At 42.3% G+C, this 17,602-nt stretch overlaps 1 protein-coding gene across 1 annotated transcript in view; it reads right to left on the bottom strand.

Annotated features, from left to right (window-relative positions):
• Nucleotides 1–17,602, bottom strand: part of LOC140192324 (1-phosphatidylinositol 4,5-bisphosphate phosphodiesterase beta-2-like) — a 189,757-nt gene that overhangs the window by 7,644 nt on the left and 164,511 nt on the right. The window contains exons 18-23 of the mRNA XM_072250005.1: nt 15,339–15,493; nt 12,536–12,703; nt 8,059–8,158; nt 7,061–7,165; nt 2,931–3,019; nt 2,030–2,099 (exon numbers count right to left, since the gene is read on the bottom strand). Coding sequence (XP_072106106.1) covers nt 2,030–2,099; nt 2,931–3,019; nt 7,061–7,165; nt 8,059–8,158; nt 12,536–12,703; nt 15,339–15,493 — 687 coding nt within the window. The remainder of the gene's footprint in view (nt 1–2,029; nt 2,100–2,930; nt 3,020–7,060; nt 7,166–8,058; nt 8,159–12,535; nt 12,704–15,338; nt 15,494–17,602) is intronic.

The raw sequence follows: 17,602 nt of genomic DNA, 5'->3' as shown, positions 1-17,602 counted from the left end.
TGGTGGCAAAAATAAGAAAACAGATTATTATCTGAATGGTGGCCGATTAGGAAAAGGGGAGGTGCACTGAGACCTGGGTGTCATTATACACCAGTCATTGAAAGTGGGCATGCAGGTACAGCAGGCGGTGAAAAAGGCGAATGGTATGCTGGCACTTATAGCGAGAGGATTCGAGTACAGGAGCAGGGAGGTACTACTGCAGTTGTACAAGGCCTTGGTAAGACCACACCTGGAGTATTGTGTGTAGTTTTGGTCCCTTAATCTGAGGAAAGACATCCTTGCCATAGAGGGAGTACAAAGAAGGTTCACCAGATTGATTCCTGGGATGGCAGGACTTTCATATGAAGAAAGACTGGATGAACTGGGCTTGTACTCGTTGGAATTTAGAAGATTGAGGGGGGATCTGATTGAAACATATAAAATCCTAAAGGGATTGGACAGACTAGATGCAGGAAGATTGTTCCCGATGTTGGGGAAGTCCAGAACGAGGGGTCACAGTTTGAGGATAAAGGGGAAGCCTTTTAGGACCGAGATTAGGAAAAACTTCTTCACACGGAGAGTGGTGAATCTGTGGAATTCTCTGCCACAGGAAACAGTTGAGGCCAGTTCATTGGCTGTATTTAAGAGGGAGTTAGATATGGCCCTTGTGGCTACGGGGATCAGGGGGTATGGAGGGAAGGCTGGGGCAGGGTTCTGAGTTGGATGATCAGCCATGATCATAATAAATGGCGGTGCAGGCTCGAAGGGCCGAATGGCCTACTCCTGCACCTATTTTCTATGTTTCTATACCTCTCACAGCTTATTCCTACCCACATCTTCAGTAAGCTAAACCACAGCACAGGTCCACAACTGTAAGCCCTAAAATCTGGCATTCTTCCAGTTTGTCAATTGTAGAGAGGCACTCAAATGTAAATTGAAAGTAAATTGGATTAGACATTGGCTTTGTGGGCAATGGTTGCCTCTCTGACTAGAAGCCTGTGGCTAGTAGAGTGCCACAAAGATTAGTGCTGCGTCCATTGTCAGTGATCTGGATGATAATGTGGTTAACTAGATCTGCAAATTTGTAGGTGACACCAAGATCAGGGGTGTAGTAGACAGCGAGGAAAACCATCAAAATGGGATCTTGACCAGCTGGAAAAATGGGCTGAAAAATGGTAGATGGACTTTAATGTAGACAAGCGTGAGATGTTGCACTTCGGTAGGACCAACCAGGGTAGGTCTTACACAGTGAATGGCTGGGCACTGAGGAGTGTGGTAGAACAAATACAGGTCCACAGTTCATTGAAAGTGATGGCGCAGGTAGATAAGTTCATAAAGAAAGCTTTTGGCTCATTGGCCTTCATAAATCAAAGTAATGAATACAAGAGATGGAATGTTATGTTGAAGTTGTATAAGACATTGGTGAGGCGTAATTTGGAGTATTGTGTGCAGTTTTGGTTACCTACCTACAGGAAAGATGTAAATAAGTTTGAAAGAGTATGGAGAAAATTTACAAACATATTGCTGGGACTGGAGGACCTGAGTTTTGGTAGGTTAGCATTTCATTCCTTGGAATACAGAAGATTGAGAGGAGATTTGCTGGAGGTATACAACATTATGAGTGGTATAGATAGGGTAAATGCAAGCAGGCTTCTTCCACTGAGGCTGGGTGGGACTACAAACAGAGGTCATGGGTTAAGGATAAATGTGTAAATTTTTGAGAGGAACACGTGGGGAAACCTCTTCACTCGGAGGGTGGTGAGAGTGTGGAATGAGCTGTCAGCGCAAGTGGTACATGTGAGCTCAATTTCAGCATTTAAGAGAAGTTTGGGTCGGTACACGGATGGTAGGGGTTTGGAGGGTAATGGTCCTGGTGCAGGTTGATGGGAGTGGGCAAGGTAAATGGTTTGGCACGGACTAGATGGGCCACAGGGTCTGGTTCTGTGCCGTAACTTTCTATGACTAAATTCTTTCATCCCCTGTGAACCCAACCTTATGTTCTCTTGTCATTTATGTCAAATTGTAATACTTTGAAAAGGAAATAATTTACTGCATGCTTCATTGGAGTCCGTTGCTCCACTGTCACCCTCCTGCATTTGCGCTTCATTCTCTGTGACATCCTGCAAGCAATGCACAAGAGAGATCTTTCAGTGCCTACCAAAATATCCATCAATCAATGTCAGCCTCCCAAATGTGTGGTGGAGAGTGGCTGCATTACGATCGTTATGGGAACACCAATGTCTGCGAGTGGAAAATCCTACCAAAGGTAGTAGATTTGTCCCAGTACATCCCAGGTAAAACCCTCCCAACCATTGAGCACATCTACATGAAATGTTGCTGTAGAAAAGCAGCATCCATCATCAGAGATCCCCACCACCCGGGCCTTTTCTCACTGCTGCCATCAGGTAGAAGGTACAAGAGCCTCCAGACTCACACCACCAGGTTCAAGAACAGGTACTACCCCTCAACCATCAGGATCTTGAACAAAAGGGGATAACTACACTCATTTAAGGACTCTTATCTTGTTATTTCATGCTCATTATTTATTCCTATTTCTTTATTATCTGCATTTGCAGGGTTTGTTTACAATTTACTGTTCCTGATGTTTACGGCTTATGGATCCTGTTTACAGTTACTGTTCTGTAGATTTACTAAGTATGCCCACAGAAAAAGAATCTCAGCGTTGTATGTGGTGACATGTGTGTACTCTGATAATAAATTTTACTTTGAACTTTGAAATTTAAGGCGGCTTTTTCTTTAGAAAATGAAGTGGACGTAATGGCATCTTTTGTCACCTGTACATCATAATAATGATTGAAATGAAGTATCACAGCAATATTCTCACACTTGCAGATATCCAGCCCAAAGCAATACACTCAATCCCATGTACACCCAAACTCTAAAACCAACACACATAATCTCACGTACATCTCTGCTCTCCTGCCAATTACCTTTCCGGAAACTGCTGATGAATCCACCTCTGACTGTATGTTCAGCCTGCGGATGAAGTTTATTGGGTCAGCCAATGCCTTTGTTAAATCTGCCAAGAGAAACAGTGGTGATAGTTCTAATGCACGATTGTGCAGAAAGGAACAAGTGTGTGAAAAGTTCTGTCTCTTCCAGAAGATAGTATCCCTTACCCAACAATCTACTGCTCACCATCTTATTTCCATTAAAGTGTACAAGGACCCAAAATGTCTCAAGAGCATCTACAAACATTTGTTGGATACAGTGTGAAGTTCCCTTTATGCTGACTATCAAACACAATTGGTACAAGTTCAAAATAGGTTTGACACAAAATAGAGGTCCCTCCATAACACCCCACTGAGCAAAAAAAAAGCATGCAGGACTCAGAATAAAACTTCCTTTTCTCTGCCCTATCAAAAATACCTGGTAAGATCTAGTAAGGTAATGGTTGATCTGATCTTGGCCAGTTTTCCTGTCTTAACATATTTATCTGTAGTCCAAAACTCTATCTCAACTTTCAATAAATATATTTAATGACAGGACATACTGCACACAACTTTCTGGTAGAGATTCCAAACCGTCACAGCCATCACAGGGAAGAAATTCCTCAGCTCCTTCTTAAAGTGGATGCCCCTAGTTCTGGATTCCCTTACAAAGGGAAGCATCTTCTCACTGCCTTTCCTGTCCATTGCTATGAAATTTGATATATCACCAAAGAAGATAGCAAATTTCTACAGATCTGCCATGGAGAGCATTCTAATCGGTTGCATCACCGTAAGGTATGGAGGGGCCACTGCAGAAGATCGGAAAAAGCTGTAGGAAGTTGCAGACTCGACTAGCTCCATCATGGGCACTAGCCTCCCCAGCATGGAGGACACCTTCAAAAGGCAGTGTCCATCATTGAGTGTTCCCATCACACAGGATGCGCCCTCTTCTCGTTGCTACCGTTAGCGAGGAGCTGCGGGAGCCTGAAGACACACACCTGAGTGTTTTAGGAACATTTTCTTCCCCTTCCCCACCAGATTTCTGAATGGACAATAAATCCATCAACATATTTTTCCCTCTCTTTTTGCATTACTCATTTAATTGAATTTATATACATATATTTCTTACTGTCATTTATGGAGTTTTATGTATTGCAGTGTACTGCTACTGTAAAACAACAAATTTCACAGCATATGCCAGTGATAGTAAACCTAATTTTGATGCCGATTCTGATTCTGTTGTCATGAAACAATGGTTTTCATCAGCTCTCGCATGCGCACTTCCACATCACCTTAATTCATAAATATTAGGAGTAAATAGTAGAATTTGTTTCAGCTTTTAAATATAAAGCTTTACCACTGCCCCCATATCTCCAAAGTTTCTTTAATAATGGACACTTCATCAATGGATTCTGATTCTGCCAAGACCCATCCCAAGACTATCATCTAGGTTTCAATAAGATCACCTCTCATTCTTCTAAACTCTGATGTATTTGGTCCAACCAACATAACCTTTCCTTAATAAGGGGAGGGAACGTCGACTCAGACCATGAGAGGCCTGCATCGGGCATTTTCATGCCTTACAAGGTGCAGATTGGAAGTCTATGTGGGGCACCACTCCTCGCACAGACTACAGCAATGTGTGATTAAGTGCCTTGCTCAAGGGCACAAACACGCTGCCACAGCTGAGGCTCGAACTAGCGACCTTGAGGTAACTAGACGAACGCCTTGACCACTTGGCCACGTGCCCAACACAAATAAAGCATAAAGCATGCTTTCCTTAATAAAGCATCCCCTTAATCCCGACAATCAACCCAATAAATCCTCTCTGATATGTTGCCAAGGTATCTGTAATCATCTTTAAATAAGGAAATTAAAGCAGCATGCAATTGTCCAGATGTGGTCTCAGTACAGTTGTGGCACGACTTCCTCACATTTACACTTCATTTTCTTTGGACTATAATCAACATTCTGTTGGCCTCCCTTTCTGATTTGTCATACCTGCATACTAACTTTGCGTCAAGTGCAAGAACAATCAAATGCTTCTAGATGCCAGAATTCTATAGAATCTATACATTCAAACAACATTCTGCTTATCCATTCTTCCAGGAAAATATTTCCACACAGTATACTTTGAGATACCTTTGTCCACTCAAATATCTGTAATCTTTATGTTCTCTTCACAACTCTCTTTTCCAGGATTATAATGAGAGCAGATAAAAGTTTCCCATTCACCTGTCATTAATAAGACTTATAAATCACTGAGAGCCCTGCACTGATCCCTTTGTAAACTCATCACTTACAGCTGAAAAATACCATTTATACTGCCTCTGTTTCCCGTTGCTAAGTGATCCCCTATCAATGTTAAAATACAGTATCACTTCCAACACCATATATTGCAATAATCTATATATGTCACCTTATTGAACTGCTTTGGAAATCTAAATGGACTTTATTAACCCTTCTTGTCATATTCTTAAACGCACCTTAAAGTTTGATTCAAAGTAAAGTTTCCTCCATAATGCCCCATCAAGAACTCCAACAAGCAGAGACGCAGCACAATTTATATATGGATTAAGGCCCCCTCTATATTCTCCCATCAAACACTCCTTCAGCAGTATCTCACATCCTTTGTCAAGTTCCTTCCATACTGGCAAATCAAGCACTTCACAGCAGGCCTATTATATTAAATATTGGATAATGTTCCCTTCTACCTCTTCAAACACTCCCAGCGAGCAATCATAGCTGTTTGACATGGAGTTAAAACTGTATCAGTAGCCTTTAGCACCCAAGCTGGGCACAGCCAAGTTTAATACAGAGTGAGTCTCCGCTAAACTATCACGGACTGGTGCAGGAGTAAATACTTTCCTCACCCAACCCAGAGACATCTGGAGATTATTGCAGCCAGCCACTAACACAGAGTCAGAATTGACATCCATAGTGAGAAAGGTCCTCCCAGCCTGATTTGAAGTCTCTCATTCATTCCCTGTGGGCTGAAGTTGTCGCTTGACTGTATAACCACTGAATGTGAAACCACAAACACGAGGAAATCTGCAGATGCTGGAATTTCAAGCAACACACATAAGTTGCTGGTGAATGCAGCAGTCTAGGAAGCATCTCTAGGAAGAGGTACAGTCGATGTTTTGGGCCGAGACCCTTCGTCAGGACTAACTGAAAGAAGAGATAGTAAAAGATTTGAAAGTGGGAGGGGGAGGAATGGAGCCAAAAGCTGGACAGTTGATTGGCAAAAGGGATATGAGAGGATCATGGGATCCCCTTTCTTTCTCCCTGGGCCTCCTGTCCCATGATCCTCTCATATCCCTTTTGCCAATCAACTGTCCAGCTCTTGGCTCCATCCCTCCCCCTCCTGTCTTCTCCTATCATTTTGTATACCCCCTCCCCCTCCCACTTTCAAATCTCTTACTAGCTCTTCTTTCAGTTAGTCCTGATGAAGGGTCTCGGCCTGAAACGTCGACTGTACCTCTTCCTATAGATGCTGCCTGGCCTGCTGTGTTCACCAGCAATTTTTATGTGTGTTGAATGCGAAACCAGTTCCCTGAGCACTTCCATCCATTTCCTTACCCAGGGCAGGTATAGTTCAGCTACCCAACCTGAGCCTGACTCCATCCGCTGATACATGCGTGCATGTTCCACCAAGATACTCGTGTCATGTAACACTGGCACAGTGTTCACGTTATCTAGATCAGATTAAGTCTTGTTGATGGCTAACAATTGTGTTGGCAGGATGCAGTGAAAGTGCTTGACCTGGCTGGAAGGCTGATGTTTGGGTGTCAAGTTTGAGCCCATAGGGAAGTGAAAGCAAACATTTCACAATGCTTTACTGGGAGCCGGCTTCATGTTTGCCTTAGTTGTGTAGTCAGACAATCACTTTTGCTGATAGCCCATGGATGAAGAACCACAACCCGGGCTGCAAGTACATTTACCTGGCAAGGGTTTCAATGCCTCCAACTCAGGTAAGGCGATACGAGGACCAGGCCAGGTTTATACCAGAGCAGATTTTAAGGGCACGTGTGGCTGAATATGGAGCTTACTCTACACCTGTTGCAATAACATTAAGAAAGTGTGGAGCTACAGTAGATGTGAGCTTGCAATGTGATGATCCACCTCACCTGCCCAGGTGTGAGGCACGTAGTCCTTCACTTCAATATAAGCAAATAGCGTTGCCATGGGGAGCAGATGGTTAGTTTCATTCCGCAGGCAAATATGATGATATCCTGTGGAGAGAAGGGCACCCCTTTTAGGTACATTACCTAGCAGAAGGTTCAGCATGACCTAGCGAGAGGGTATTAGGAGAAGATAAATAATGTGGGAAAGGAAAGGAAATGTGAAATAAAATCGGAAAACACTTCTGTGAAGGAAGAAAAGGAGTTAACATTTCAGATCAGTGACCTTTCAATTCTAACTTCAAACATTTCTTCACAGGTGCTGTGTAACTTGATGACTATTTCCATCGGGTCGTGCATTATATATTGTTCACATAAACCATGATGGAATTGCATAGTAGTATCTGTGAAATGGAGTTCAGGCGTGTCACTGGGAATCTGAGTCATTTTTATTACATTGAATGTGAACATTGCTGGCAATGTCAGAATTTATTTTCCATCCTTAATTGCCCCTGAACTAGGAAGGCAGTCAAGAGTCAACCATGTTGGTGGGATCTGGATCACAAAGTCCCACAGCTGCCTTATGGATATCTCCCACTCTGCTTCCTGTATGGACTCCAATTTATTTTCCCAGCTTCTCTTTCGAATCTGCTCTCATAATGAAATCATCCACTCCTGGACCCACCTATTACCTGCCAGGTTGCTCCACCCTTTCCTTCCACCTTTTTATATTGACTATCTCCCCTACGTTCTTTTTGGTCCAGATTAATGGTCTCAACACAAAGCATTTCATTCCTTAGATACTGCCTGATCCATGGAGTTCCTTAGTACTTTGGGGTTGGCTCCAGTTTCCATCTGCAGTCTCTGTGCCTCTATATATCTTTACATAAATCTGGGTGCATGTAGTTGTGGCTGTGTGATATGTGAGAATGTGGAGAATGGTCATAAATAATAAATAGTAGATCAGTCTGTATAATGATAGGAAGCATCTATGCTTTAAGTACCTGTTTGGACAGCAGTAACTGATAGAATCCTCTGTCCAATGAACTTCCCACTTTCTTCATACGTGGCAATTCTTACAAAAGCCAATTCTGGCACAAGGATCTGCAAGTCAGGAAGTTTCTTATTAGACAGTAGCTAAAGAGTAACTCCCAAACAGGCAGCTAAATCAACTCAGAGACTAATATCAGAACCCGTATTGATGGAGCTGGGCAGTGAACCAGCAGAGTGAGAGGTCTGAACTTATAGAGGGTGGCCAGATTGTCCTCGACCAGCCCACTGCCCATTTTAGCCACTGCTTTCACCATGCCAGTCCAGACTGAGGTCTTCCTGATGGGGAGACTTGAGCAAGCTGGCCCTCCATCTCGAATCGGGATCTCACAATGTCCCAAGTCCCAAGTTCCCAGTTTCTCTGGACACACAGTAAATGAGATAGAGACCCAATTAGCCCAGCTCACACTGAGATGGGGTTCTGGGATCACACCCAAAGACCCAGGGCTAAAAAGCTCATGAAGAACTTCATGGAATTCTACAGCACAGAAGAATGCCCTATGGCCCACCGAGTTCATGCCAAACAGTAATCACCCACATACAGTAATTCTTTATTCTCCTGTCACTTCCATCAACTCCCACAGATCCTACCAGCCACCTACAGATACAGGGGGCAATTAACCAACTGACCTGTAGACCTTTGCAATGCTGGAGAAAACCAGAGCACTCAATGAAGGTGGACAAGAAGTTGGGATTAAATTGGGTCTTTGAGACAGCATTTTTACTAGCTGCACCAGTCTGCTTTCTCTAGCGTAGTGAATCCGTGGACAAAAAGAATGGGCTGGTAAACAGAACAGCAACAAACAGGAAGGCTGAGGTCAAATGAGCCTTCTCAGATGGGTCTGGGGTCCAAAAAGCTGGTTCACATGGTGCTCAGGTACAGGGGCACTGGGACTGTTGTCTGAAATACTGGGATCTGGTGAGTCTTTATCCTGGGAGTCTGTCTCACATGGTGAGTTTGACCCGGAGTGTACACAGGGCATAGTGTCTACTTAGAAACCGGCTGACATAGTGGCTGGGGTTCAATCAAGGATCTCAACACGTACGGTGCTTAAACTAGGTCACCAAGGTCCTGGCATCTTGTGAACCTAGCTAATACTGGCACTGGGGTCTAATGAACAGGCTCAAATACCAATAAAAGTGGGGATCTCATGATTCTGCAGAACAAGGTGACTGACATCTATTAATCGCAGCTCACGTGGGGACTTGGGTCTACTGTATTTACTCATATCCACATTGAAATTCAATAGGTCAGTAGGTACATCTAATGTCAGAGAAATGTATACATTATACATACTGAAGTTGATGACTAGTGAATCGGTCTTCCTTGAGGCCTAGGCTTAGGGTCCTATGAATATGTTTACATGGGTCCCGGGACAAATGAGGGCCTGGCTCCAATGAGCAAGATGATCTCAGGGAGGGTGTCTGATGAGCCATGTTCACAATGGCACTGAAACACTGAGCTGGGAGAACGCTGGAATCCATTACTAAAGAGATTCCAGGGCATTTGGAAAATTGTAAAATGTTCAAGAGTTGATATAGCATTATGAAAGAGAAAATGTGTTTTTCTTTCACAATACTACATCAACTCTTGCATGTACCTCAAGGATGTGTGCTTAGCCCACTGCTCTACTCTCTCTACGCCCATGACTGTATGACTAGGCATAGCTCAAATACCATCTATAAATTTGCTGATGATACAACCATTGTTGGCAGAATCTCAGATGGAGATGAGAGGTCGTACAGGAGTGAGATATACCAGCTAGTTGAGTGGTATCACAGCAACAACCTTGCACTCAGTGTCAGTAGGACAAAAGAGCTGATTGCGGGCTTCAGGAAGGGTAAGACGGGGGAACACACACCAGTCCTCACAGGGGAATCAGAAGTGGAGAGAGTAAGCAGTTTCAAGTTCCTGGGTGTCAAGATCTCTGAGGATCTAACCTGGTCCTAACGTATCGATGCAGCCATAAAGAAGGCAAGAAAGTGGCTATATTTCATTAGGAGTTTGAAGAGATTTGATTCATCATCTAAAACAATCAAAAACTTAATAGATGTGCCATGGAGAACATTCTGACATGCTGACTATGGGATGGGGATGGGAACTACCTCACAGGACTGTTTTTATTTTCTTTCTATACTATGTATTGCATTGAACTGCTGCTGCGAAGTTAACAAATTTCACAATACGTACCGGTGATAATCAACCTGACTCGGAGTCTGATTCTGTTTGGTTATTTGGAAGTCAAGTTTATTGGCGTATGCCCAAGTAGGTGCAATGAAAAGCTTACTTGCAACAACGCCACAGCCATATAGCATCATGTATGCAGCATTCACAAGAAAAAAAAACAATTATAACTTACGTTCAACTTTTACAAGAAAACAAATACGTTGATTTTTGTGCAAGGTGGTCAAAGTGTTCCTTGAGGGTGGATAAAATGAGAACCATCATATTTGGATTCCCAGAAGCCATTCCACAAGGTGCCACATCAAAGGTCTTTTTGTTTTTGAGATGGATGTAGTTAGTGTGGTTCATGAACAGAAAACAGAACTAGATGAGAAAATGCTGTGGTGCCATAGGGATCACTACTCAGGCCTCAACTATTTCTAATCTCTAGTAGTGACCTAGATGAAGGGCAAACTGTAGGCACATTTGCTAAGGACACAAAATCAGGTGGGAGAGCAAATTGGGAAAAGGCCACAAAGAATCTCCAGAGGGATTGCAGAGATTAAGGGAGTAGGAAAGAAGTTGGCAGGTAGATTATGATGTGGGAAAGGGTGAGATTAGGACTTTGGAATTAAGAATGAAAAGAACAATTTCAGTGGGGTGTGAGTACAAACATTGTGGTGTGAGGGGCTCAGAGCGTTCTAATAAAAGTTGAGCTTACTTTCATATGCTTAAGTACATCGACAGGTGCAATGAAAAATGTACTTGCAGCAGGCACATAAGCAGTATTCACAAGAAAAACATGAATTATATGCAATGTTTACAATAGAACCCAATTAGAACAATAATTGCATGAAGAACAAAATTAGTATGTAGGGTACAGCAGGCAGTTAGGAAGGAAAATGAAATATTGGCTCTTATTGCAAGGAGTATATACAGTATGTAAGAGAGATTTAATACAACATGGCACCATATGCAGAAAGGTTGAGCAGATTGGGCTTATATCATTGGAGTTTAGAAGAATGTAAGATGACTTTATTGAAACAAAGTTTTAAGGGGAATTGATGAGGCTGGTGCTGAGGGTATGTTTTCTCTTGCAGGTGTATCTAGAACAAGGAGACTTAATTTCAGAGGAAAGTATGGCTCATTTAAGATGAAGATAAAGAAAAATTCTTCTCCGAGGATCATAACACTTCAGAGTCATTGATTAGATCAAAAGGCATTGAATCTCGAGGGAGCCGAGTTACGGGAGAGAGTAGAAAGTAGTGTTGAGGCTATGTGTGGATTAGCTATAACCTTGTCAACTGGCAGGCCAAGCACAGGAGGACGAGTGGGGCTTCATCCCACTCACGTTCCAGCAAGAGGACTGGGGTCCAATCAAGGCAATATAGACTACTATATTTATATATATATGACCTGTCTAATGAGCTGGCTCACCTGGAAAGAGAGCAAGGCTTTAATAGTTGTCTCTGAGGCAACACCCTCCCAAAAATAGCTCAGAAATCTGATCCGTATTTAAGTATGGATCGTTGGAATAATGAAATGGCTAGTTCTATTCCACTCGAAAAAATTACTTATAATTTAAGAGATAAATACGTAACATTTTTGAATATTTGGCGCCCTAATTTACAAAAGATAGGATGGCATATTTAAGTGCTCCGATAAAGACTTTGGTCACTTGGAGAAAGTAACGAATAATTATACCAAATTTATTTTGAATCCCATGGAGCATGTGGAAACCTTCCAACACCCAGGTGGTTCTTTTCTTCCTTTCTTTCTTTCTTCTTTCTTTCTTTCTTTTTAGGTAGGACTTTATATGGGCGGGGAGGGTTAAGGGGAGGGGGGAGGGTAGATTCTTTCTTTTCATGTATTCTTTTTGAAAATTCAATAAAAATTATATTACAAAAAAAAAATAGCTCAGAGAGTTTTGTCTTGTGTCTGGTTAGTGTGGGGACTGGTGTCTGATGAGTCTGTTAGCATGGGGATGGGGTGAAGTTAGTCTCATACATCCAGTGAGCCCAGCTTACATGGCAATTGGGTCTGGAATCTCCTAACGAGTTCATATGGACAGCCGGACTTAACGATCCTGGCTAGGATGAAGGCTGCGTATACTGTAATGAGCGCTTGTACTTCTTGGAGGCTGGGGTCCCATATGTCTGGCTCATGTGTAAGTGAAGCTGGAGAATTAATCATTAATGGGACTAGGCTGTATCTGCAGGAGGGGACACCGTGTTTGTGTTGTCAATACACCGTCTTCAACACTGTACCTTTTCAAAAAGGAAGGGTTCCTTGTCCCTCCACTGAGGGTTGATGGAATTTTGCTCAAGGGACAATTTTGTTCTGAACTTCTGCTTAGGATCATTGGGGAGTCCAAATAATTCCACTTCAACATAGAATCTTGAGTTGCGATCTGACAGAAACTGCCCAGATATAATCTGCAATAGGAAATACCAGGAGTTAAAGGTCACAGTACATGATCTGTTCTATTCAAAACTACCTTAAAGGCAAGGTACACTGTGGGTGGTAGCAGTAATTCAGTGTTGCCTAGTGATGAAAGAGGACTAGGAGCACAGAGGATTTATCTTAATGCTGCATGGTCTTCTGGTGCTCATTCAGCTTCTCATGCAGTCATGAGGTTGACAGCCAGGCAGGTCAATGCCTGGGATGAAGCTGCAAGGATAAACTCGCAGTACCGGAAAGACCACAAGACCAAAAAAAGGGAACAGAATTAGGCCATTCGGTCCATCAAGCCTTCTCCACCATCTCAGCTTCCCTCTCAACCCCGTTCTTCTGCCTTCTCCCTGTAACCTTTGAAACCCTTCTTATCAAGAACTTATTAACTGACTTGGCCTCCACAGCCGCCTGTGGCGTTGAATTCACAGATTCACCATTCTCTGGCTAAAGAAATTCCTCCTCGTCTTCATTCTAAAACAACATTCCTCTTTTCTGAGCCTATGACCTCTGAACCTAGACTCCTCACACCCATTCTATCTCGGCCTTCCAACATTTGATAAGTCACAACGAGATCGCCCTCATTCTTCTAAATTCCAAGGGGTAAAGGCCCAGAGCCATCAATCTTTTCTATTCTAGTCCTCTCAAAATGAATGCTAACATTGCAGTTGCCTTCCTCACCACCGACTCAACCTGCACAAGGGACTCTCAGGTCCTTTTGCACCTTGGATTTTGTTTAGTTTTCTCTCCACTTAGAAAATAGTCTATGCTTTTAGTCCCAAAGTGCATGACTCTACACTTCCCGACACTGTATTCCATTTTCCACGTCTTTGCCCCCTTTCCTAATCTGTCTAAGTCCTTCCACAGCCTCCCTGTGCTCAAAGATAATGTACTGTATGTATTCTCTAATACCGTTATCCAGCAGCTGCATTATTAACTTCAATATTGATATCCTCATCACTTACCTATCAACAACTCTATCAATTAGGGCAAATATCCAATGTCTACTTAGTTCACCTCAAGTTTTTAGCATCATACCCATATTCAAAGCATGCACACCCTCCCAGTTATTCAACATTGAGAGGCACGTGGAATCATCAAAATCCACAAAACATGCAAATTTATTGTGTCTGTACCAGCAGGAAAGACTTATTCAGCCTAATTCTTCCTTCTAGCTCTTGGGTATTAACTTACTTTGTAGCTTGAATACTTCTTTGCTTATTTCTTTGCTTATTGTCTTGTTTATTGTTTATTATGTATGGTAATGCCTGCACTATTTTGTGCACTTTATGCAGACCTGGATAGGTCTGTAGTCTAGTGTAGTTTTTGTGTTGTTTTATGTAGTTTAGTGTATTGTCTCATGTAGCACCATGGTCCTGAAAAACGTTGTCTCATTTTACTGTGTACTGTACCAGCAGTTATGGTTGAAATGACAATAAAAAGTGACGACTTGACTTAACTTGATCTGCAGTAGCCACTGCAAATCTAAATGGAGCATCATAATTTCAGTACCATTGATGTCCTAATTGTTATTAAACAGAATCCAATAATCTGCACGTGATGAGATGCTGGACACAATTCCCTGCATCCACAGCAGGGGACAAAGACAGCCCCTGTCTCTAAAACGTTTCAGGGTCTTGCCTCTCAATTCTGTTTCCATTGTCCTGATAAGCCTTCAGGAATACCACAATTCCTGTTTCTATTTCAGGTTTCCAAGATGGCATTTTGTTTTATTTTCTTCAAGATGCCTGTGTTCCACCGGTTCCATTTTCCCCTTGAACTCCGGTATCCACATCCCATCCAGCAACACCCCTTCCCCCATCCAAAATAAAATCTGTTTCACTACTACTTTTTTGATCTTTAAGACATTTGTGAACACGCATCTTTTAGTTACCCTAACATCACCTTTGTTAGAGGCTTAGGAGCATAATATATTTATAGACAAGACCAAGTTCAGAGTATTCAGGGCAAAGTGCCAGATAGAACAAACATTAACAGCTGGGATAGGGATATGGTTTGCAGACAACTAAATAGGAACGGACAAATTGAAGCCTTTGCATCTTTACTACAAGAGCTGAAGGACACAATCACAAACAATTGCTCCATGAAGAAAGAGACTCCACATTCATTAATCAGCCAAGCATTGGTTGACCTGATAGTCCAAATTATGACATTACTAGATACATTAAAACAGCAGCAAGCCGTTAGCCCACTGAACCTACTCTGCAATTCTATCCCAATACCATGTTGTGCCTTTTGTGCCTAAAACTCTATCTTTTTCTTAAATGTGTTCAGCTTCATGGCCACTACAGACTTCTTTGGTAAGGCAGTCCCTGAGGAAAATGTTTATCCTCCGGGAAAAGCCAAACTACTGGAGGAGCACAGCACGTCAAGCAGCATCTATGATGGTAAAGGGATAGTTGATGATTTGGATTGAGACCCTAACCTCTTCTTCAAGGAGGTTTCTCTTCACCTCAGTGCTCAATGTCTTAACCCATACTCTGACAACAACAAGGAAAGTATTTAAAATAAATCGTGCTTGCAGAAGGGACCCTTGTTTACTTGTGGGATGTTGATGAAATCATTAACTCCTGAAGTTGAATAAAATCCAGACTTTACCAAAATGGACAATGAGCTTGGTGCAACAACATCTATCTGATCAGCAGTGAAAGGATCAAACTTCTTATCCTGACAACGCAGCAGCTTATGCTTCAGAATATAGCCACACCGCCCATTGAACTCAAAGCATGAATTGTTCAGCTGCATGGGGATATCTAAAGGAAAGAAAGGAGAGAAAATTATCGATGATAAATCAGAAAATAGTCCCTGGGGTTAGCTAGTCAACCTGAAGAACATAATTAGTTTTAGAACTATAGGGTCGATAACGAGTCCCCAGGATTCTGTGTCAGAGATCACAGTCCAGGGTGTAGGTTCAGCATCATAAGGTGAGTAACAAAGGCCCAAAATCACAATCAGGATACTCAGTCAGCTTCTGAGATCTTCAGATCACAATCAACAGATACTGAGACAGCATTAAAGTTATCAGGATTGGGATTCGTGTACCAGCTCTTCTGTGAAATGCTGACCTGAGAGAAGCTGGAAATCTGGAGTAACACAGTATCCCAATGAAGGGTCTTGACCCAAAACGTCATCTCTCCCTCCATTCCCCTCCACAGATGCAGACTGACCTGCTGTGTTCCTCCAGCATTCTGTGTCACTTCAAAAATAATAACCATCTTCAAAATACTCAATGCAAAAGGGAGCCCTTCTTCAAACATTATTCTAGAAACTGTATTTCACTTGTTTTGTTAATTTAAGACACAAAAGACTACAAAGTGCAAATTTGAGTTAATTGAAACTTTTGTTATCCAAACCAGTTTATCACATAGCGGTCTTTTCCTCATTTTTGAGTGGTCATTTCAGTGAAACTCTTTTATACCAACATATTGGATTCAGAGCCAACTTGCTCACGGAAGGCAGAGGGTGGTTGTAGATGGAGCCTATCCTGCCAGGAGGTCGGTGACCAATGGTGTTCCGCAGGGATCAGTTCTGGGACCCTTGCTCTTTGCAATTTTTATAAATGACTTGCATGAGGAAGTGGAAGGGTGGGTTAGTAAGTTTGCAGGTGACACGAGGTGGGTGGATTTGGGGATAGTGAAAAAAGTTATTGCATAATACAGTGGGACATTGACAGGATGCAGAGCTGGGCTGAGAAGTGGCAGATGGAGTTCAGTCTGGAAAAGTGAAGTGATTCTTTTTTTGAAGGTTCAATTTGAAGGTAGAACACAGGGCTAATGGCGAGATTGTTAGCAGTGTGGAGAAACAAGAGGGATCTTTGGGGTCCTCATCCATAGATCTCTCAAAGTTGCCTCTCAAGTTGGTAGGGTTGTTATGAAGGAGTATGGTGTGTTGGTCTTCATCAGTCAAGGGAATGAATTCAAGAGCCGTGAGGTAATGTTGCAGCTCTATAAAACCCTGGTTACAGCACACTTGGAATATTATGTTTATTTCTGGTCACCTCATGTGGAAACTTTAGAGAGGGTGCAGAGGAGATTTACCGGGATGCAAGTCTTATGAGAATAGGTTGAACAAGCTAGGACCTTTCTCGAGGGAGGATGAGTGGTGATTTGATGAGTGAGGTGTACAAGATGATAAGAGGACTTCATTCACCAAGTGGACAGCCAGAGACTTTTTCCCAGAGTGGATACGAGTGGACGTAATTTAAAGGTGATTAGAGAAAAGTATGGGAGGGTGTGAGGATGTCAGAGGCGGGCGTTTTTTACACTGAGAGTTGTGGGTACATGCAGCGCACTGCCAGGGTACTGGTGAAGGAAGAGACATTAGGGACATTTAAGAAACCCTTAGGTGGGTACATGGATAATAAAAAAATGGAGGGCTATATAGGAGGGAAGGGATAGAATGATCTTAGAGTAGGTTAAAAGGTCAACACAATATCATGAGCCAAAAGGCCTTTGCTGTGCTGTAATCTTCTGTGGTCTATATTGCTAACTCTATTTAATCCATTGCCTACTTCTCTCCAAAAGTCTTCAAGTTAACCCATTATGCCTTTTACAATCTCTGATGGCATACTTAACTCTCTTGTGATCATTATCCTATATTAATCTTATTGCTTCTCTAGTTGATCTTTATCTTCATTGATCTGATTAATTTGCTCCTTAATCTACTTCATTCATAGTTTAAATTTGATTATTAATCTTACTGCCCTATAGGCCTCTCAATTCCAATCTCCATTACCTTTTGTCTGTACTTTCATCAGTCTCCATACTTCCCTTCCTAAATCTCTTCACTATTCCCTCCTCCTTTAAAGAACATTATAGAACATACCAATCTAGACAAACTTTTTGCCATATGCTTCAATTTAT

The sequence above is a fragment of the Mobula birostris genome, chromosome 1 (assembly GCF_030028105.1).
Source record: "Mobula birostris isolate sMobBir1 chromosome 1, sMobBir1.hap1, whole genome shotgun sequence".
NCBI lineage: Eukaryota > Metazoa > Chordata > Chondrichthyes > Myliobatiformes > Myliobatidae > Mobula > Mobula birostris.
Note: the sequence above shows the minus strand (reverse complement) of the source record. Positions and strands in the feature narration are given on the sequence as shown.